Source organism: Ammospiza caudacuta, chromosome 22 (assembly GCF_027887145.1).
Source record: "Ammospiza caudacuta isolate bAmmCau1 chromosome 22, bAmmCau1.pri, whole genome shotgun sequence".
Classification (NCBI taxonomy): Eukaryota; Metazoa; Chordata; class Aves; order Passeriformes; family Passerellidae; genus Ammospiza; species Ammospiza caudacuta.
In genome coordinates, this window is record NC_080614.1 from 5,035,315 (window position 1) to 5,057,729 (window position 22,415).

A 22,415-nucleotide genomic window follows, 5' to 3' on the forward strand; every position below is an offset into this window, starting at 1 on the left:
GAAAGGGACAGGGCCACCCTGGCCACCTCATACCTTGCACCACGAGGTTGACGACACTGCTGGCGACGCCGAAGCGGTTGGAGGCCACGCAGTGGTAGGCGCCCTGGTTGCCCACATGGGCACCGCTGATGGAGATGACCGAGCCATTGGCACTGATCTTCACATTGTCTGGGCAAGGAGGAGCCATCAGCACCAGGGCCACCCTGGGGACCACGCCAGGGCCACCCTGGGGACCGCCATACCTTGGAGGTGTTGGCCAGGCCCCATACGCCAGGTGATGTTGACAGGCCGGGCGCCATCGTGAACGCGGCACTTGAAGGTGGCATCTTCACCTGGTGCCACCGCCATGCTGTGAGGGTCGATGGAGATGATGGGGCTCTGCAAACCTGTGGGGGACAAAGGCACAGAGAGGCCACGAGGTCACTCACATCACCCATCTCCCCTCTGCATCCTCCCTCACCCTGTGGCTGCACTCACGGTAGCTGGAGCTGTCACGGGAGGTGACAGTGACAGAGACACTGGCCTCACGGAAGACACTGCCCGTGTCAGCCCGGCACACGTACTCTCCTGAATCGGCCACCGAGAGCTGGGACAGCCGCAGCCAGGACCCCGAGATCTGGGGACATCATAGCAGAAGGTGGTGGCATCACCCAGCAACGCGCAGCAACCAGCATCCCCCACCCCACCAGTGTCCCCACCCACCTGGTGCTTGGCTGGCAGGGCCCCACCACGCTTGTACCAGGTGATGGTGGCCTGTCCCTGGCCGGCCACCATGCAGTCCAGGTCCAGAGTCTGTCCCTCGGTGACAGAGGACGCCGAGGACTCGATGCGGATGGGTGGCGTGATGCCGGTGGCTGCACGGGCAGGGTTGAGGGTGAATGGCCCCAGTGGTCCCTGACACCAGTGGGACCCTGTCCCCAGGAGGGTGGCACTCACAGTGAGATGGGTTGTCTCCGTCATCGATGGTGACAATGAGGGATGTCTCCTGCGTGATGCCACCCGATGTCACCCGGCACACGTACTCCCCTGAGTCGGCTGCTGTCACCTGGGGGATGCGCAGGCGAGTGCCTGACACCTGGAGGGAATGGTTAGGGGACAAGTCAGCACCGTAGAGCAGGAGATGGGACAAATTCAGAGTGACCCTCCCCTGCCACCTACCTGGTGGCCAACAGGCAGGGAGCCACCACGCTTGTACCACGTCACGGTGGTGGGGCCAGACCCTGCCACCACGCAGTTGAGGTCCAGGGTCTGTCCCTCGGCGATGGCCGAGGACAAGGACTCGATGCGGAGGGGCTGGGAGATGCCAGAGGCTGGGGGAGGACAGGGAAAGGGAATGTTCATCACCAAGGTGACACCTGACTGTCCCCAAGCGCTGCCCTCTCTCACACTCACTGTAATAGCTGTTGGCACTGCTGGGCACGGTGACAATGACAGATGCCTCCTGGGTGACGCTCCCCAGGGTCACGCGGCACACATACTCCCCTGAATCAGCCACTGCCACTTGGGCAAGGCGCAGGCGGGTCCCTGTCACCTGGGGACGTGACAAGTTGGAGACACATCAGCACCTGATGCAGGGTTGTGGCCTGCAGGGCAAAGCCACCTCCCCCATGTCCCACCTGGCTGTTTGGAGGCAGAGCCCCCCCACGCCGGTACCAGGTGACTTGGGGGTGACCTTGTCCTGCCACCATGCAGTTGAGGTCCAGCGTCTGTCCCTCGGTGACAGCAGCAGAGGAGGTCTCGATCCTCACTGGTGGTGTGACACCAACAGCTGGGGGTGGCAGTGGGGTCCATAGGGTCACCACAGTGTTCTCACCATGTCCCTATGTCACCCCTCACCCATCCCAGTACCATAAGAGGAGCCAGCTCCAGTCTGGATGGTGACAATGAGGGATGTCTCATGTGTGGCACTGCCTGATGTCACCCGGCACACGTACTCCCCTGAATCAGCTGCTGTCACCTGGGGGATGCGCAGGCGGGTGCCCGACACCTGGAGGGGTGACACACATGAGAACGGGCACATCAACCCCTCAACACCACCAAAAATCCCTTTTCCACCCCAAAATGCTCCTCAGCGTCCCCTACCTGGTGCTTGGCTGGGAGGGCTCCCCCGCGCTTGTACCAGGTGACAGTGGCCTGTCCCTGCCCGGCCACGATGCAGTTGAGGTCCAGGGTCTGTCCCTCAGCCACGGAGGAGGACGAGGACTCGATGCGCACCGGAGGGGTGACACCAACAGCTGGACACAGAGACAGCAGGGTCACCTCAAGGACTGCAGCACTGCCCCCCAGTCCTCAGTCACCTCCTCCTGTCCCCACTCACGGTAGGTGCTGGCACTGCTAGGCTGGATGGTCACCATGATGGAGATCTCCTTGGTGGCCGTCCCACTGGTCACCCGGCACACGTACTCACCCGAGTCAGCTGCTGTCACCTGCAGCAGCCGCAGCCGGGAGCCAGACACCTGTGGGGAGGGGGCACAGGGGCCATCAGCTCTGGCAAGGGGTCATCTGGGATTGCACAGGGCCACTTTGGGCTTGCACGGGCCACCTGGGCTTATATGGGGTCATTTGGGCTTCCTTGGCATCACTTGGTCTTTCATGGGGTCACTCAGGCTACCATAGTCACGGGGCCGTCTGGGCCTGCCCAGGACCAGCCAACCTTGCATGGGATCATCAGGACTTGGATGGGGTCCCCAGGACTTGGATGGGCCACTTGGTCTTGCCCAGAGCTGTATGTCATCCCTATCTTCCCCACTTGGTGACATCCCCTTGCCATGTCCCCTACCTGGTGCTTGGCTGGGAGGGTTCCCCCGCGCTTGTACCAGGTGACAGTGGCCTGTGCAGGGCTGGCAATGACACAGTTGAGGTCCAGGGTCTGTCCCTCAGTCACAGGGGATGACAGGGATGACGACTCAATGCGCAGTGGGGTCGTGCTGCCTGGGGCTGGGGACAGGAGGTGGGTTAGAGATTGTGACCACCACCATGTGTGTGACCCTCCCAGGGACACTGGGAGCGGTGTCACACTCACGTGGGTAACCTCTCGTGCTCCCTGTCCCCACTCACAGTAGGCACTGGCACTGCTGGGCTGGATGGTCACCATGATGGAGGTTTCCTTGCTGGTGGCCCCAGTGGTCACCCGGCACACGTACTCGCCCGAGTCAGCCGCTGTCACCTGCAGCAGCCGCAGCCGGGAGCCAGACACCTGTGGGGAGGGGACATGGGGGTCACAGGGGACACTTGGGCTTCCATAGGGCCATGTGGGCTTGAATGAGACCACTAGGGCTTGAATGGGGACACCTAACCTTTCATGGGCTACTTGGACTTGCATGAGTTACATGGGCTTCCATAGGTCACCTAACTTTTCATGGACCACCAGGACTTGCATGGGGTTTCCTGGTCTTGTATGGGGTCACTTGGCCTTATAGTGGCCATCTGGGCTTCCATAGGACCATCTGCATTCGCACAGGTCACCTAGGCTTGCTCAGGGCCAGCTGGCCTTGCATGGACCAACAGGAATTGGATGGGCCACCTCGGCTTGCCCAGAGCTGTTGGTCAACTGCATCCACCCCCTTTGGTGACATCCCCTTTCCGTGTCCCCTACCTGGTGCTTGGCTGGGAGGGTTCCCCCACGCTTGTACCAGGTGACAGTGGCCTGTGCAGGGCTGGCAATGACACAGTTGAGGTCCAGAGTCTGTCCCTCAACCACGGCAGAGGATGGAGAGTCGATGCGCAGTGGAGTCGTGTTGCCCGGGGCTGGGGCTGGAGACAGGAAGGTGACACCAATGAGGACCTCACCAGTATGGGCACCTGAGCCATGGCTCAGTGCTGTGACACATGAGGACTTCCTGCTGGCACTGCCACCCCCTGTCCCCACTCACAGTAGGCGCTGGCACTGCTGGGCTGGATGGTCACCATGACCGCGCTCTCCTTGCTGGTGGCCCCGCTGGTCACCCGGCACACATACTCGCCCGAGTCGGCCGCTGTCACCTGCAGCAGCCGCAGCCGGGAGCCAGACACCTGTGGGGAGGTGACACAGGGGTCACCAGAGACACCTGGGCTTGCACACAGCTTGCATCAACCCCAGCCACCCTTCACATCATCACCCTCTGTGTCCCCTACCTGGTGCTTGGCTGGGAGGGACCCCCCGCGCTTGTACCAGGTGACAGTGGCCTGTCCCTGCCCGGCCACGACGCAGTTGAGGTCCAGGGTCTGTCCCTCAGCCACGGTGGATGAGGATGCCTCGATCCGGACAGGGACACCTGAAGCAGGTGGTCCTGCAGGGGAGGACAGAGCTGTGACCATCTGTTGGGAACCAGCTGCTCCCTGCAGTGCTGCTGAGCCCAGTCTCACCATAGGATGCGCCTGATGCAGCCACGACAGTGACAATGACAGATGCCTCCCGGACAGCGGTCCCCAAGCTGGCCCGGCACACATACTCCCCTGAATCAGCTGCAGTGACGTGGGGGACACGGAGCCGGGACCCTGAAACCTGCAGTTGGCGACATCACGCTTTGGTGTCACACAGCAGGGGACAGGGCAGTGTTTGGGGTGCTGCCCACCCTGCTGTGCCCTACCTGGTGGCCAGCGGGCAGGGAGCCGCCACGCTTGTACCACGACACGGTGGCAGAGCTGGGTCCTGCCACCACACAGTCCAGGTCCAGGGTTTGCCCCTCGGTGACGGATGGGGACGAGGACTCGATGCGGACAGGCGGTGCCGCCCCTGTGGGGAGCAAAAGGGGCAACAAAGGTGGGTTGTAGCCCCCAAAAACCATCCCCAAACACCATTGGTGTCCCTCACCCTCCTCACCTGGCACCACAGCCACCTCAATAGCAGCATGGGCCGTGCCAGCAGCGCTGGTGCCCACGCAGAGGTAGATGCCACCATCAGCCGGTGTCACAGCAGGGATGACGAGCGTGGCGATGTCACCGTGCTCAGCGCGGGACTGTGGCACGAGGGTGGGTGTCAGTGGCACCTGTGGTGCAGCCACACCCCCTGGAGCACCCACGGGTGGCAGCACCCCGCTCACCTGCGGCGGCAGAGTGCCCCCCTGCTTCTCCCAGGTGATGGTGGCAGTGGGGGTCCCCGAGACCCGGCAGTAGAGACGCACTGTGGAGCCCTCCTGCACCTCCGTCCGCTCCGGGCTCACCTGCACCTGTGGGGTGCCTGCTCCTGTGGGGAGGGGGATCAGGGAGGTGCTGGGGGCAGTGGCGGGATGGGGACAATGGGGGTGACATGAGTGATGCAGACGATGAGGGTGAAGGGCACCGGGGGATGATGGAGGTGATGGGGGACAATGAGAGTGATGGAGATGGTGGAGATGATGAGGACGATAAGGGTGATGGGAACAGTGGAATCATGGTGATGACAGAGACTATGGGAGTGATGGGGGTGTTGGGGGCAATGGGGACAATGGGGTGAACACAGATGATGGAGATGATGAAGATGATGGGGGTGATGGGAACAATGGAATGATGAAGGATGATGGGGGATGATGGGGGATGATGGAGATGAGGGGACAATGGGGATGAAAGGGAAGAAGAGAACAGTGGGGACAATGAGAGCGACAGGGATGGTGGGGACAATGAAGGGTGTGAATGGGAGGTGACACAGACAATGGTGGTCATGATGGGGTGATGAGATGATGGGATGGTGGGGATGGACAATGGGAGATGAGGGTTATGGGGATGATGAGGATGACAGGAATGACGCACGCCATGGAGACAATGTGGATGGACAATGGGGATGATGGGGATGATACAGATGGTGGGTGATGATGAGAGCAAGAGGGGTGACAGGGCCAATGGGGACAACAGGGGTGATGTATATGACAGCAGTGATGGGAATGATTGGGGTAATGGAGATGATGGAAGTGATGGGGATGGGGGTGATGGGGACAATGGGGTGACAAGGATGACAGAGATGACAGGGATGATGGGGACAGTGGGGTGACTGATGATGAAGATAATGGGGATAAAAGGGACGATGGTGATGCCACTCACCTTGCACGTGGAGGAAGGCTCGTGCTGTGTGCTGCCCGGCGCTGCTCCGTGCCCGGCACTCGTACTGCCCGGCATTGGCGGGTTCCACCGCGGGGAACCGCAGCGTCCCGCCCTGAACCACGGCCTGTGGTGGCAGCGCACCTGCAGGGACACGGCCTGCCATCACCCCTGCTCGCTGTGTCCCCCCACCCGCTCCCGGTGTCCCCCTGTCCCCAGCGGGCACCTACCGAGCCACTCAAGGCTGGGCTGGGGGCTGCCGGTGCCCACGCAGCGGAACTCGGCCGGCTGCCCCGGTGCCACACTCAGCTGGGCTGGCTCCACGGTGGCGGTGGGAGCGCTGGCGGTGCCAGCTGCGGTGAGACCCGGGTTGGGGGCTTAGGGCTGGCCAGGCTCCCCAGTGCTGTCCCCAGGCGGTTGGAAGCGGGGCGGCGTGGCACAGCCAGCAGCAGGGTGCACGTGGAGCCCTGGCATGCAGTGGGTGAGGGAGCATGCGGACCCCCAGGAACTGTCCCCTGGTGACTTACCCGGTCTGTGCCCCTCCATGAACTCAACGGGTCCATAGAACATCTGAGTCTTTGAGGCAGCTGCAGGAGGGAGTGGGTCTCAGGGGAGTGTGACCATCACCCTGGAGTCCAGGCACCAAACCTGCCCACCATCCTGGCGTGCAGGCACCAAACCTACCCATCACATTGGCATCTAGGCACCAAACCTGCCCATTGCCCCAGTGTCTGGGTGCCAAGTGTGCCCGCCACTCCAGTGTCTGGGCATTCAATGTCCCCATCACCCCAGCATCTGGGTACCATCACCACAGAGCCAGGGTGGTGAGTGTGCCCATCACCTGAAGGACTGGGCACCAAGCAAACCCATCAGCCTGGTATCCAGGCATTGACTGTGTCCATCACCCTGGCATCTGGGCATCAACCTCCAAACAGCAAGCGTGCCCATCAAACCCAGCACCTGGGGGTCAAGTGCAACCACCACACCTTGCCTTGGCACTGTGTGCACCCATCACCCTGGTGCTGCCCACCACCCCACGGGCACGGGGTGAGGCATAGTGTGGGGGCTCACCCTGCACGTAGAGCGTGGCGGTGCCCTGGTCCATGTCCAGCATGTTGGAGCCGGTGCAGACGTAGACCCCAGCGTCCTGGGGCCGCACATTGCGCAGCGTCAGGATCCCGTTGAAGTCCACGGCGCCCGCCGGCAGCGTGCCATGGTTCTGCCGAGTCCACACCAGGGTGTAGGCAGGAGACTGGGGGGCAAAGATGGGGAGGTCTGAGGCTGCTGGGATGGGCACATGGCAGGGCACATGCCCAGCTGTGGGACAGGTGGCACCTGGGATGGGATAATGGGATGGGATAGGCAAAGGGAAGAGGATGGGATGGGATGGGATGGGATGGGATGGGATGGGATGGGATGGGATGGGATGGGCAAAAGGGAAAGGATGGGATGGGATGGAATGGGATGGGATAATGGGATGGGGTAAGAGGATGGGATAACGGGATGGGATGGGCAAAGGGAAGACGATATCCAATGGAGCTACATAAGGACCCAAGAGGGCTTGAGGGGCCCATATGGGCATAGCGGTTCCTGTGCTCTGGATGTCCCCATGAGTACATTCTTGGGTGTCCTTTTGCTCTGTAGGACCAGGTGGACACCCAGGGGTGTCTCCACACCCTGAATATCCCTGCACACACCCAGGGGTGCCCTGCAGCCCCCCTGCCATGCTGTGCCCCCTTCCCCTCACCTTGCTCTTGGCGGTGCAGACGAAGGTGACATCGGCGCCAGGCTGCACCCGCTGCACCCGCTTCTCCTCCACGGTGACGGTGATGGGCTTGTCAGGGGTCTCTGCGCCCATACAGAGAGGTGAGCCCCACTCCTGCCTCCCCTCCGTGCATGTCCCCCCCTCTCGGTGACAACGACCTACCGGTGACAATGACCTCGGCGCGGCTGGCATTGCTGTGCCGGAGGTTGCGGCAGGAGCAGACGTAGACGCCGGCTTCAGAGGGCTGGATGCTGGGGAAGTGCAGCTCCTCACCTGGAGGGACACACAGGTGACACCTCACACCTTGGGGACACCCCGATGTCCCCCCACCCCCGGAGCCACCCAGTACCTTGGTGGCGGCTCTGGGCACCCTCGGGCAGGGGCCGCCCGTCCTCTCGCACCCAGTGGTAGTAGAGCGGCGGGTCCCCGGCGGCGTGGCAGCGCAGGGTGACAGCGCTGCCCTGCGGCACCGCCGTGCGCTGGGGGTGAACGCGCACGGCCAGCGCCGGGGGCGGCCCCGCGGGGACACAGCCCTGGCCCCGCACCGTGGGGTCACCCGTGTAACCGGGGGCGCAGCTGCGGGGAACAATGGGGGTTTGAGGGAGCCTCGTGGGGCGGGTGCTTTGGGGTGTGTATGGGGATGAGCATTTTGGGGTACACAGGGTTTATTGGGGTGAGCACATCATGGTGAGTACATCAGGATGAGTATAGCAGGTATAAGGGTGGGCACTTTGGGGTATCTCCACTGCGGTGAGGCCATCAGTGTGGGGTGGGTGGGCTGGGGTGGGCGCTTTGGGGTGTATGGGGATGGGCATTTTGGGGTACACAGGGTGGGTATAATGGGATGAGCACATCAAGGTGAGTACATCAGGATGAGAATAGTGGGTGACTGCGTCAAGGTGGGTATGAGGGTGGGTACTTTGGGGTATCTCCACTTGGGTGAGGCCATCAAGGTGGGGTGGGTGGGCTGGGATGGGTGCTTTTGTATGTGTATGGGGATGAGCATTTTGGGTGGGTATATCGGGGTGAGCATTTTGGGCGGGTATATTGGGGTGAGCACATCACGGTGAGTACATCAGGATGAGAATAGTGGGGTGGTGACTGTGTCAAGGCAGGTATAAGGGTGGGCACTTTGGGGTATCTCCACTGGGGTGAGGCCACCAAGATGGGGTGGGTGGGCTGGCACGGGTGCTTTGGGGATGAGCATTTTGGGGTACGCAGGGTGGGTAGATTGGGGTGAGCACATTACGGTGAGCACAAACACATCAGGATGAGAATAGTGGGGTGGTGACTGTGTCAAGGTGGGTATAAGGGTGGGCACTTTGGGGTATCTCCACTGGGGTGAGGCCACCAAGATGGGGTGGGTGGGCTGGCATGGGTGCTTTGGGGATGAGCATTTTGGGGTACGCAGGGTGGGTATATCGGGATGAGCACATCACGGTGAGCACATCAGGATGAGAATAGTGGGGTGGTGACTGTGTCAAGGTGGGTATGAGAGTGGACACCTTGGGGTGTCTCCACTGGGGTGAGGCCTTCAAGGTGGGGTGGGTGCTTTGGGGTGTGTATGGGGATGAGCATTTTGGGTGAGCACATCATTGTGAGCACATCATGGTGAGCACATCAAGATGGGTATAGCAGGGTGGTGGTGCATCAAGGTGGGTATAAGGGTGGGCACTTTGGGGCATCTCCACTGGGGTGAGGCCATCGGGGTAGGTGCACTGTGTATTGGGGTGCTTATGTCAGGCAAAAATCTGGGGTGAGCTCATAAGGGTGAGTACATCGGGAAGGTGAAGCAGGAGAACATTGGGGTGGGTGTATTAGGATGGGTATATTGGGGAGCACTTAGGGGTGGGTCTGTAAGGGGAAGGCTGTCAGGGTGAGTATATTGGGATGCATAAATTGGGGTGCATATGTCGGGGTGAGTACACAGAAGTTCTTTAGGATGCATGTATTGGGGTGAGCTCATAGGGGTGAGCACATTGGTGGGTACAGTAGGAGTGTATTGGGGTGGGAATGTGTGGGTGGATAAATGGGAGTGAGCCCATCAGGGTATGTGAAGGTGAGCCAATGAAGGTGGGCTTTGGGGATAGGTATATAAGGGTGACTCAGTCAGGGTGAGGTTTTGGGGTGGATATATGGGGGTGAACACATCAGGGCAGGTAGAGCAGAGTGGGTATATGGGGGTGAGCCCATGAAGTGGGTTTTTGGAAGGTATATTGGTGTTGGTTCTGGCAAGGGGTATATTGGGATGGGTTTTTGGGGTGGGTATATCGGGGTGAGACCATGGAGTGGGTTTATAGAGGGGTATATTGGGTTGGTGAGGGGTATACTGGGATGGGGTTTGGGGGTGATCCCACGGGGTGGTTTTTGGAGGGGTATATTGGGGTTGGTTCTGGCAATGGGTATATGGGGATGGAGTTTGAGGGTGAGCCCATGGGGTGGGTTTGTGGGGCAGGTTTTGGGGTGCCAGCAGCCTCACCGCTCGCAGTACTGCCCGGTGTAGCCCGGCTCGCAGGCGGTGCAGCGGTACCCGCCGCCGCCCAGGCTCTCACAGGTCCTGGAAAACCTGCGGGGACAGACCAAGGTGAGGGCAGTTCCCTTCCCTGGCACCCAGCTCCCCCAGCCCAGTGCAGGCACCCACTGGTTCTCGGGGTACGGGAGGGGACAGGCGCAGGGCTGGCAGTCCTCGGGGGTCCCGGCGGTGGCGTCCCCGTAGAAGCCGGGGGCGCACTGGTCACAGAAGTCCCCTGCCGTGTTGTGCAAGCATCCCTGGGGGACAGTGGGGGCACAGATCGGGGTGTCAGGACTGGGCCAACACCACAGCTCCCCCCAGGAGGTTTGGGGACGTGGGGACTTACGGAGCAGGCGCCACTCTCGGGGTGGCAGCTCTCGGAGTGGCCGTTGCACTCGCACAGCTCGCAGTGGCCCAAGTAGAGCCCCCCGCCCGTGCGCGTGTACCCGGGGGCACAGTCCTGCAGGAGGGACAGAGCTGGCACCCCCACAGCCTGGGCACGGGGCTGGGCAGGGCTGGGAGGGGGCTTGGGGGACAGATGGATGATGGTGGGGGTGCTGGGGGTGATGAAGAGTGATGGGGGTGATGGCAGCAATGCTGGGGGGAGGGTGGGGGAGTGATGGTGATGATGGGGGGAGGCTGATGGGATGATGGAGAATGATGGGATAAATCCTCCCTGCTGAAGGGAGAATTAAGGGATGATGGGGCTGATGGGGGTGATACTGAGGTGATGGGGGGTCTGGGAATGGATGGATGATGATGGGTGGGCTGGGTGGGGGGGTTGATGGAGGGTGCTGGGGGTGGTGCTGGGTGGGAGTATGTAGGGTTGATGCTGGGGATGATGTGGAGTCATGGGGGGTGATGATGTGGTGTGATATGGGGGGTGATGGGAGAGTGATAGGGGGTGCTGGGGGGATGCTGGGGGCTGATGGGCAATGATGGAATTGCTGGTGATGATGATGGTGCAATGATGGAGGGATGATGGAGGGTGATGGAAGGTGATGAGGGGGTGATACTGTGGGGAGAATGGAGGGGTCACAGGGGTGAGGCTGGTGGGGTGATGGTGGGTTTGATGGGGGATGAGAGGGTAGAGGGATGATGATGGGGTGTGATGATGGGGGATGATGGAGGGATAGGGGGATGGAGGGTGATACCGGCCATGATCGGGGAATGCTGGGGTTGATGATGGGGACAGTGATGAAAGGAGTGATGGTGGTGATGGAGGGTCACCCAGGGCTGCTGGGGGATGATGAGGAGCTAGTGGGGAGGAGGGTAGGGAGGTCATGGGGGTGTCGGGGTGACACTGGGAAGGCTGGGCTGGGCTCACCTGGCAGGACAGCCCGTGGTACCCGGGGGGACAGCGACATTCCTCCACCTCGGGGGCGGGGGGCAGGCCAGGCTGGGGGGGCACGGCCGTGTCCATGGCCACGTCGGCGATGGCGGCCGCGGCCGTGCTCGTGGAGTAGGTGGCTCGGATCAGGATCTCATCCAGGTCAGCCAGTGCCATCAGCAGGTGCTCCCGTGTTGCTGGCTGCCCGTCTGGCCGCTGCCAGTATTGCTGCAGGAACAGGGGGTGAGCAGGGGACACGCTGTGGCAAAGGGGGACATTGGGCACAAAGGCTGCCCAGCACCTCCTACCTCCCGAAAAATGATCTCGAAGGCCTGGGGGGTCCGCGGGGACAGGTCAGGCTGGTAGGCCACCAGCGTGATGTCATTGCCCTGTGGACAAGGGGGACAATGGGACAAGGGGGTCAGGGGGTCCTGGTGTCACCCGGTGTGCCCCTGTGCCACCCCAGCCAGCACCCCCTTACTGTGATCTGCACGTCGGCGTCGGGCAGGGGCGCTCCCTGTCCCCCCGGGGTGAAGGTCAGGGTGTAGCGCAGCCGACCGCCGTAGGAGCCCACCTGGGAACAGAGGGATAATGGGATAACGGGATAACGGGGTAGTGGGATAGTGGGATTATAGATTATGGGATTATAGGATAATGGGATGGAATAATGGGATGGGATAATAGGATGCGATGATGGGATGGGATGGGAAAATGAGATGGGAAAATGGGATGGGAAAATGGGATGGGATTATGGGGTAGGATGGGATGGGATGGGATAATGGGGTGGGATTATGGGATGGGATGAGACAGGATGGGGGGATGGGATGAGACAAGATAGGATGGGAAAATGGGATGGGATAATGGGAAAATGGGATGGGAAAATGGGATGGGATAATGGGATTATGGGATGGGATGGGATAATGGGGTGGGATTATGGGATGGGATTATGGGATGGGATTATGGGATGGGATTATGGGATGGGCAAAGGGAAGAGAATGGGCATGATGGGGACAGGGATGGGGACGGGAAAAGTGATGAGATGAAATAGGGATGAGGAAGAGGAGAAGGAAAAGAGGGGAAAGTGGAAGGGGAAAAGGGAAAGAAAGAGGGTAGGGATGAGGAAGGGAAGAGGATGGGGGAGGGGAGGGGATGGGGAAAGAGGAGAAAGAATAGAATGGGGATGATGATGGGAACAGAGGATGGCACAGGGTAGGGATGAAAAAGGCAAAAATTAGGACAAAATGGGAAAAGGGAAAACAGAAGGGGCAAAGGGGAAAAAGACAAGGTAAAAATAGGAAAAAGGGAAGGGAAAGGGGAAAAGGAAGAAAAAAAAGAAGGTCAGAGACAAGGAGGCTGTGCCCAACCTCTTCCCTGACAGTGCCCGGGGTGCCCATGGGGAGGGGGTGCAGCCCCTGGTGGGGCATTCCCATGGCTCCCATGGGCACCCCTGTCCTCCCGGGCTCACCCTATTACCTTGTCCCCCTGGTACAGAGGTGGCAGCTGCCAGTAGTAGGAGTCAGGGGGCAGCTCCCCGAAGCGCTCGTAGCTCAGGTGGGGCTGGGGGTGCCCCGGCTGCACCCCAAAGCCGCTGTCCACGCGGGTGCTGCGCTGGCGGTTCACCAGGGCGAACCCCTGCGCATCCCCCGCGGCAAAGGACGTCCGGATCTGCGGGATCGAGGGGTGAGAGGGGTGTGGGACAGGTGGGGACACCCTGGGGACGTGTGGGGACAGGAGGGTTCGCTCACAGTGCCGCGGGCGTAGGCAGTGCTGGTGCAGTGCTGAACGATGCCCATGCAGAAGCAGGGCAGGCACCCCGCTGGCTCATCCCCGCTCAGGTGGAAGTGGTGGGGACGGCACGTGGCACACTGAGGACCTTCCACGTTGGCCTGCGGGGGAAGACAGCGCGGTGACATTGCCCTGTCACCCTGCCTGGGGTTGGGGACACACGCACAAGGCTCACCTTGCAGTGACACTGCCCATTGGCATCGCAGCCCTCGCCGGTGCTGCCTCGTGGGTCACACTGGCATTGTGCACCGGGGACACCTGGCACTGAGGGGTGACACACAGTCAGCCACAACCCCTCTTAGTGCCACCACAGTGCCACCACTTTGTCCTGCCCTGTGACACTCACCTCGGCACGGCTCTCCCCGCAGCGGGTCCCCCACGTACCCGGGCAAGCACCTATGGGGGGACAAACCCAAATGAGGCAGTGAGAGGAGCAGTGACCCCAAAAACACCCCCTGCCCCAGCCCAGTGTCCCTGTCACCTCTCGCAGAGGCGCCCGCTGTGCCCTGGGGCGCAGGCACTGCACGTGGGCTGCCCATCCGTGTCCTCAAAGCAGATCTTTGTCACCCTGTGGAGGGGACAAAGGGACAGGTGACACCCAGGCAGTGTCCTCAGGGATGGGACAGACCAGGGAATGGCACCTACTGGGTGCCCCCGTGGGGTCCATAGCAAGGACAGGGCTGGCAGTCACCGCGGGTGGCATCACCGTAGTAGCCAGGCTGGCACTTGTCACACTGGGGACCCTCCGTGTGGTCCCGGCAGCCCTGTAAAGAAAGGGGGTGATGGCACTGGTGTCCCTGCCATGGGAGCTCCTGGGCAGTCCCCTGGGTGTCCCCAGCTGACCTGGCAGACGCCGGTGTCAGGGTGGCACTCGCTGGCATGGCCGTGGCACTGGCACGGCTCGCAGGTGCCCAGGTAGAGCCCGGCGCTGCTGCGGGTGTAGCCGGTGTCACAGTCCTAGAGGGGACAGTGGCAGGGGGTGGGACACAGCTCAGCATCCCCGCAGTGGCAGTGAGGGGACCCGAGGGTCTCACCTGGCACGAGGCCCCGCGGTACCCAGGGGGGCAGGCACAATCCTCCACCTCCAGCGCGGGCGGGCGGCCGGTGGCGTGTGGCACTGCCACGTCCAGGGTGACATCGGCCAGTCTGCGGGGCCAGAGGGGATGTCCCGTCAGCACTGCCCTGCCACCCTGCTGTGTCCCCTCCTGTCCCCACCAGGAGCTCACCTGCTCTCCTCTGGCTGCTCTGAGTAGGATGCCCGGATCATGAACAGGTCCACGTCGGCCAGGGCCATCAGGAGGTGCTCGCGGGTGGCATCGTGCCCATCTGCGCGGCGCCAGGCGGCCTGTGCCACACACCGGGGTGACATGGGGGCTGCCATCCCCCACTGCACCCTGGGGCATCCAGGGTGACCTCCCCATGGCAGCCAGTCTGACCCTGGGGCCCCCAGACCACCCATCCCCAGCACCCCTCCATGACCCCTCTGTGGGTGTCACACAGGGACCCTCTCACCTCACGGATGGGCACAGTGACAGTGGTGGGGACACCAGCCGGGGGGGTGGCACTGGAGAAGTGCTCCAGGAGGATGCCATTGCCCTGGAGCAGCACATCAGGGTGCCGAGAGGGCAGAGGAGCGCCAGCTGGGGCCCGGTGTGTCACCGTGTAGCGCAGCTCCCCGCCGTACGCTGTCACCTGTGGGGACACTCAGCATGGCTCGGGGCCACCCACTCCCTGAACTGCATGGTGGGGACACGGAGAGGCACAGAGGTGTCCCCAGAGCGGCTGTGTCACCTTGTCCCCGGTGAAGGGTGCGGGCAGCACCCAGTAGTGAGCGCCCCGTGGCAGCTCTCGGAAGGCGTCGAAGCGCAGCTCCCGCGGGGACACGAAGTGTGGCACTGCCCCTGCCAGCCGCGACCCCGACAGGTTGGCCAGGGGCAGCGGGGCCGAGTCCTCAGAGCTGAGCAGCACCTGGCAAAGGGATTGTGGTGGGCATGGCATGGCACGGCACCACATGGCATGGTGCAACGTATAATGGCACGTCACTGCACAACACAGCAAGACATGGCAAGACATGGCAAGACATGGCACAACATGGCATGGCATGGCATGGCATGGCATGGCATGGCATGGCACTACTATGGCATGGTACATCAAGACAATGACAAGGCATGGCATGCCATGGAATGGCACAGCAAGACAATGACAAGACATGCCATGCCATGGCATGGAATGTCAGGACAATGACAAGGCATGGCATGGCATGGCATGGAACATCAAGACAATGACAAGACATGGAATGGCATGGCATGGAACATCAAGATAATGACAAGACACACCATGGCATGGCATGGCATGGCACATCAAGACAATGACAAGACATGGCATACATGGAATGATGTGTCAAGACAATGACAAGGCTTAGGATAGCCTGGCATGGAACATCAAGATAATGACAAGACACGCCATGGCATGGAATGGCACATCAAGACAATGACAAGACCTGGCAGGCCATGGCCCAGGATGGCCCAGCCTGTCCCGGCCTGTCCCGTGGGTACCTGGTGTCGGTGCCAGGCGGAGCTGGCGCAGGAGCGGGACAGCCCCATGCAGAAGCAGGGCAGGCAGCCCGCGGGGTTGGCAGCGCTCAGGTGGAAGGTGCCAGCGGCACAGGAGTCACAGAGCCGGCCACGGACGTTGGACTGGGGACACAGGATGGGCACGGGTGAGCAGGGAAATGGGTGGGACTGGCACAACATGGCATGGCAGCGGGTGGGATGGATTGGGGGGGCTGGTGGGATGGGGTACCCCAGGGACCAGACTGGGTGCCATGGGGGTCACACTGGGTGTTATGGGGGATTGGAGTGGGTCACATGGGGGATGGACTGGGTGCCATGGGGGGGTTGTCATTGTCATTGGTGCTGGGGGGATTGGACTGGGTGCCCCAGGGATCGGACTGGGTGTTATGGGGGATTGGAGAGGGTCCTTCTGGGGAAGTTGGGCTGGGTGCCATGGGGCAGGGGATGGGATTGGTGCTGGGTGGATTGGACTGGGCACCACAGGGATTGGACTGGGCACCATAGGGGTGGGACTCACTACCATGGGAGAGTGGGACTGGTTGCCTCAGGGAATCTGGGTGCCATGGGGTAGAGTTAAGATGGCTGCTAGGGCAGGGACTGGGTACCTTGGACCAGGCTGGTGCAGTGGGGGATGGCAACACCCAGCCCCCTGTTTTCCCCCTCATTGTCCCCACCAATATTGCCCCACTGTCCCCCAGCCCCCTGCCCTCACCTTGCAGCGACAAGTGCCACCCGCCTCGTCCTGGCCCCCGCGGGCATCACACTTGACGAGCTCCTGGCCTGCAGGCAGCAAGGGTGAGGATGGGGGGCACCCAAGGGTGCAGGGAACCCCCAACCAGCACCCTCCACTCACCAATTGGGGTGCACTTGCCACCCGGCTGGATGGGGTCTCCCTCGTAGCCTGGGGCGCACCTGTGGATGGGTGGGGTGATAGGTGGGTGATGGGTGGGTGATGGGTGGGGGTGTCAGGTGGGGGCGTTATGGGGAGGGACGGGGAGGGACCCCCCCCCACCCACCTCTCACAACGGCGACCAGCATATCCAGGGGCGCAGGCATCACAGGTGGCCTGGCCATCTGTGTCCAAAAAGCAGGACTCCGAGAACCTGTGGGTGACAATGATGGTGACACCAGGGCGGGGACATCAGGGGCAGGTCCCTGGGGTTGGCACCCACCTGCGAGATGGCTCTGTGTAGGGACAGGGACAAGGGTGACAAGCGGTGGCTGTGCCCTTGGTGGCATCGCCGAAGAAGCCAGGCTTGCACTTCTCACACTGGGGACCCTCCGTGTTGTGCTGGCAGTTCTGGGAGGGGGACACAGGTCAGAGGGGAGTGGTGATCCTGTGCTGTGTCCCTGTGCCCTTGTCACCTCATCAACCCCTCATCCTTACCAAGCAGTGCCCAAAAACGGGGTCACAGGTGCTGGAGTGGCCGTGGCAGCCACAGCCAGAGCAAGTCCCCAGGTAGGGTCCCCTTGTCACCCGCTCAAAACGGGGGGCACAGCGCTGGCACGACAGCCCTGTGTAGCCCACGGGGCACCTGGGGACAGAGCAGTGTGACAGTGGCATCACAGCAGCAGTGGCACTGAGCCCCTGACCGTGCTGCCAGTGCTCACCTGCACTCCTCGACGTCCCCAGCCGGCCCCAGGCTGGTGTCTGCAGTGCTGGTGATGTCCATGGCCACGTCGCTGAGCCCCACGCTGGCCATGCGCCCGTCATACACTGCCCGGATGAAGATGCCCTCCAGCCCCTGCAGCACCAGCAGCAGCAGCTCCCGGCTCACAGGGGCACCCTGCTCGTCCTCCCAGTGATCCTGACAGGATGGTGACAGCAGTGTCACAGCAGGGTGATGGTAATGCTGGCATCATCCACTTGCCACCACTGGCATCAGTGCCCATCATCAACATCACTGCTACCAGCATCACTCACTCGCCACCAGCATCACCCACTTGTCATCAATATCTCCTTCCTATCCCTAGATTCACCCACCCACCAGTAAAACCAGCACCACCCACCCTTTATCTTCATCACCACCGTCACCACCACCAGCATCACCCACTTGCCACCAGTACCACCCGCCCTTCATCAGTATCTCCTTCCCATGCCTGGATTCAGCCACCCACCAGTATAACCAGTGTCACCCACCCCCTCTCTGCGTCACCACCATCACCATTGCTCATTCATCACCGCCACCATCATCACCCACTCATCCTCATCATCACCACCCATCCCCAGCATCATCACCCACCCATCCTCATCATCACTCACCCATCCCCAGCATCATCACCCACCCATCCTCCTCATCACCACTGGCATCACCCACCCAACCCCAGCATCACTCATCCATCCCCAGCAGCACTCATCCACCACCACCATCATCACCCACCCATCCCCAGCATCACCCACCCATCAGCACCACCATCATCATCACCCACCCATCACCACCCACACCACCTCCCCACCACCACCATCACCACCCCTTCTCACACCCACCTCGGTGAGGGGCACGTGCCGCCGGTTGAGGACGTCAGGCCGGGTGTCCCCAGCCCGTGCCCGCAGCTGCCGCCCGTGGCCCCGCAGCAGCACGTCGGGGTGGGCGGTGGGCTCGGGGGGCCCCCGGCCCAGCCGGTACCGCACCCCGTAGCTGAGCGCTCCCCCGTAGGCGTCCACCTGCCAGCACAGCGGGCTGTCAGCGGCCGTGCCACCGGTGTGCCCAGCCCTGCCCCTGCCCCGGCATCACCTTGTCCCCAAGGAAGGGCTCTGGCAGTGCCCAGAAGGCGTCCAGCGCCAGGAAGCGGCGAGACAGGTCCAGCAGCTGGAATTCCTCAGTGCCCACATCCACGTGGAGCTGGGTGGCTGAGAGCACCGGTGCGGATGGCGCTGCTGGCACCGTCACATTGACACCTGCAAGGAAAACGCTCAGCCCCTGCTGCGTCCCTTGTCCTTGCCCAGCCCCTGTCCCCTGTCCCCACAGCTCACCCTTGAAGTCGTCGGGGCGGTTGAAGCGCAGGTGGAGGCGGGTGGCGGTGCCGGGTGGTGGCACGGCAGGAGGTGGTGACACCGAAGCAGAAGCAGGGCAGGCAGCGGGATGTCCCTGTCACCTGGAAGTGGCCCTCGGGACACGGCCCTGTGGGAGATGAGACAGCGGGTGATGGTGACAGTGCCACGGTGGGGTTGGTGGCACGGAGCAGGGAGGGGTGGCTCACCGGGGCGCGTGACGGTGAGGATGCTGTCAGGGATGCCGAACACCATGCCCAGGGTGTTGATGGCCTCGCAGGTGTAGGCGCCTTGATCAGCCTCCTTCACGTCCCGGATTGTCAGGGTGCCCTGCCCAGCCTCGCTCACGATCGACACCCTGTGGGGCACGTTTGGTACCCAGAGCCTGGCACAAGCGGAGCCCGGCACAGCCGGGAGCCACACACACCCTGTGCCCGGCACACGCAGCACCTGGCACAGCTGGAGCTCTGCACACCCAGTATACCCAATAGCCTGGACACCCAGTGCCCTGCACACCCAGGGCCCCACAAACCCAGTACACCCAGTGCCCTGCACACCCACACCACCTGATACTGGGCACAACCGGTGCCCTGCACACCCAGTGCCTGCACACCCACACCACCTGATACTGGGCACAACCGGTGCCCCATATACCCAGTACACCCAGTGCCCTGCACACCCACACCACCTGATACTGGGCACATCTGGTGCCCCGCACACCCAGTACACCCAGTGCCCCGCACACCCAGTGCCCCACATACCCAGTACACCCATGCCCAGCCCCAGCCCAGGAGCCTATTCCGACCGCATGACCCCGGATTACACCCCGACCCCGCCCCTATCTCAAGCTCCTCCCACCTCAAAAGTCCCGCCCACATCATAATTACAACGCTCATTTGCCAAACCCCGCCCACTCAGACCACGCCCTGCACATAAGCCCCGCCCCCAGGCTGGTCCCAGCACCTCAGCCCCCAAACAAACCCCACCCACACAGACCCCACCCCAAAAAGAAGCTCCTCCCTTCACAGACCGCAGCCAATCACAAGTTCCTCCCATGACAAGCTACGCCCCTTCCTTCAATCAGCAACCGGCACCCCTTAGGCCCCGCCCCCGTCCCCGCCCACCTGTGGCTGCTGGGGGTGTGTCCCCAGTTCAGGCGCCAGGTGACGATGGGGGTGGGGACACCGGTGGCCACACAGGTGAAGGTGACGGTCTGGCCTGGCACCGCCCTCACCGACTCCCGCGGCAGCGTCACCACCTGTGGGGGCACTGCCACCGCCGCCCAGTCAGTCATTGTCACCGCCTGGGGGACAGGGACACTGCCACCGCCACCCAGTCAGTCATTGTCACCGCCACGGCACCACGGGGGACAGGGACACTGCCACTGGCACCCAGTCACTGTCACCACCACGGGCACCACCAAACACAGTGTCCCCAGTATGGTTCTGTGGCACTGGCTTGGGCATAGAGTCCCCAGCCCAGTGCCATGGCACAATGTCCCTAAACACAGTGCCACCAGCCTGACACCATGACACAATGTCCCCAGCCCTCTACAGTGGCACGAGGCCCCTGGACAGTGTCCCCAGCCTGGTGTCACAGCAGAGGCTCCCCAGCACAGCTCAGACACAGCCCCGTACCCTGAGGACAGCTCGGGCACAGTGTCCCCATCCTGGTGCCACAGCATCACTGGCACACCATCCCCAGCCCAGCCGTGGTCCCCATGTCCCCTCTGGTGTCACTCACCACATCCAACCTCGTCGCTGCGGTCGGGGCAGTCGGGCTCCCTGTCGCACTGGTAGCTGGCTCGGATGCAGGTCCCGCTGGACACACACCGGAATTCCGCCGGCCCACAGGCCGCACCGGGCGCCTTGGTGGCTGCAGGGGGTGACACACGGTGTCAACCGTGTCCCCACAGTGTCCCCACGGTGTCCCCGAGCCCCCGCACTCACGGCAGTCGCTCTCGTCGGAGCCGTCGCCGCAGTCGTTCTCGCCGTCGCAGCGCCACAGCTTGAGGGCGCAGTGCCCGTTGGCACACTTGAACTCGTTGGGCTCGCAGGGGGACGGGGTGCCTGGGGGGGCACGGGGCAGGTCAGCACCCAGAACCCCAAAATCCCAGGGTGGAAAACACCTTTGAGATCACTGATGACCCAACACCGCCTTGTCACCCAGACCGTGGCACTAAGTGCCACATCCTGGCTTTCCTTAAACACTCCCAGGGATGGTGACTCCACCACCTCCCTGGGCAGCCCCTTCCAGTGCCCAGCCACCCTTTCTGTGTGGAGCTTCTTCCTAATGTGCAGCCTAAACCTCTCTGCACACCTCAGGGCTGTGTCCTCTCCTCCTGTTCCTCATTCTCTGGGAGTAGAGCTCATCCCCACTGGGCTGCACCTTCCTCTCAGGGAGTTGTAGAGTGAGTGACAAGGTCCCCCCTGAGCCTCCTTTTCTCCAGGGTCAGGAGCCCAGCAGCTCACTCAGCTGCTCCTCATAGCTCTTGTGTCCCAGACCCCTCACCAGCCTTGTTGGCCTGCTCTGGACAAGCTCCAGCCCCTCCACGTCCTCCTTAAATTGAGGGGCCCAGAACTGGACACAGCACTGGAGGTGCTGCCCATCACAGGGGAAGAATCCCTGCCCTGCTCCTGCTGGCCACACCATTCCTGAGCCAGGCCAGGAGCCATTGGCCTTCTTGGCCACCTGGGCACACTGCTGGCTCCTGTCCAGCCTGCTGTCCACCAGTGTCCCCAGGTCCCTTTCTGCCTGGCTGCTGTCCCCAGCCTGTAACACTGCAGGGTTGTTGTGGCCAAAGTGCAGAACCTGGGATTTGGTCTTGTTAAACCTCACACCAATGGATTAATCCCTTGGATCCAGCCTGTCCAGGGCCCTCAACCCTCCAGCAGATCCACACTCACACCCAGCTTGGTGTGGACCTCAATGCCCTCACCCAGACCATCATTAAAGCTGATTTTTACTTTACTTCACCACGACTGGGCCCAACGGGGACACATCTGGTGACCCAACACTGACCGCCCCATCTCCCATCACCCCACCAGCCCTTCCCAGCCTGGCACGGAGCCCACCAGCCCAAGCCATGCCCTGCCAGCTATTTAGAGCCCCCCAAATCCCCTGCGCACCCCCAGACCCACCGCAGGCGTCCTCGTCGGAGCCGTCGGCGCAGTCGCGCTCTCCGTCGCACAGGTAATCCCTGGGCACGCAGCGCCCGTCCCTGCAGGCGGCCTCGCCCCCCTGGCACCCCCCGGGCGCTGGTCTGGGGGGCCGAGGGGTGAAGGGGCGCAGGGGGGACGCCGGGGTGGTGCCCACGGGCGTGGTGCTCAGCGGGCGCGTGGTGGCGGCCGGGCGGGCGGTGCTGGGGGGCGGCCGTGGGGACGGCTCTGGGGGCAGAAAAAGGGGGTTAGCGGGGGATTTAGGGGGGAAGAGGGATTTAGGGCTGGAGGAGAGGGGCGCAAGGGGGG

At 62.4% G+C, this 22,415-nt stretch overlaps 1 protein-coding gene across 1 annotated transcript in view; it reads right to left on the reverse strand.

The window, feature by feature from the left end:
* The window catches only part of HSPG2 (heparan sulfate proteoglycan 2), a 47,668-nt gene that overhangs the window by 13,502 nt on the left and 11,751 nt on the right, over positions 1-22,415 (reverse strand). The window contains 60 exon segments of the mRNA XM_058818602.1: positions 34-168; positions 243-386; positions 478-616; positions 703-854; positions 937-1,075; positions 1,159-1,310; positions 1,393-1,531; positions 1,617-1,768; positions 1,849-1,987; positions 2,083-2,234; positions 2,318-2,456; positions 2,780-2,937; positions 3,058-3,196; positions 3,596-3,753; positions 3,873-4,011; positions 4,114-4,268; positions 4,345-4,483; positions 4,569-4,714; positions 4,802-4,937; positions 5,022-5,164; positions 5,995-6,135; positions 6,222-6,344; positions 6,519-6,578; positions 7,063-7,243; positions 7,739-7,839; positions 7,919-8,029; positions 8,106-8,332; positions 10,236-10,322; positions 10,398-10,525; positions 10,615-10,728; positions 11,596-11,826; positions 11,907-11,987; positions 12,080-12,172; positions 13,072-13,263; positions 13,344-13,484; positions 13,559-13,647; positions 13,730-13,779; positions 13,865-13,951; positions 14,029-14,147; positions 14,227-14,340; positions 14,418-14,529; positions 14,610-14,728; positions 14,896-15,075; positions 15,175-15,351; positions 15,939-16,079; positions 16,669-16,736; positions 16,810-16,868; positions 16,973-17,059; positions 17,129-17,256; positions 17,344-17,491; positions 17,568-17,764; positions 18,445-18,621; positions 18,692-18,855; positions 18,931-18,973; positions 18,975-19,078; positions 19,158-19,306; positions 20,073-20,217; positions 20,692-20,823; positions 20,898-21,017; positions 22,089-22,334. Coding sequence (XP_058674585.1) covers positions 34-168; positions 243-386; positions 478-616; positions 703-854; positions 937-1,075; positions 1,159-1,310; positions 1,393-1,531; positions 1,617-1,768; positions 1,849-1,987; positions 2,083-2,234; positions 2,318-2,456; positions 2,780-2,937; positions 3,058-3,196; positions 3,596-3,753; positions 3,873-4,011; positions 4,114-4,268; positions 4,345-4,483; positions 4,569-4,714; positions 4,802-4,937; positions 5,022-5,164; positions 5,995-6,135; positions 6,222-6,344; positions 6,519-6,578; positions 7,063-7,243; positions 7,739-7,839; positions 7,919-8,029; positions 8,106-8,332; positions 10,236-10,322; positions 10,398-10,525; positions 10,615-10,728; positions 11,596-11,826; positions 11,907-11,987; positions 12,080-12,172; positions 13,072-13,263; positions 13,344-13,484; positions 13,559-13,647; positions 13,730-13,779; positions 13,865-13,951; positions 14,029-14,147; positions 14,227-14,340; positions 14,418-14,529; positions 14,610-14,728; positions 14,896-15,075; positions 15,175-15,351; positions 15,939-16,079; positions 16,669-16,736; positions 16,810-16,868; positions 16,973-17,059; positions 17,129-17,256; positions 17,344-17,491; positions 17,568-17,764; positions 18,445-18,621; positions 18,692-18,855; positions 18,931-18,973; positions 18,975-19,078; positions 19,158-19,306; positions 20,073-20,217; positions 20,692-20,823; positions 20,898-21,017; positions 22,089-22,334 — 8,061 coding nt within the window.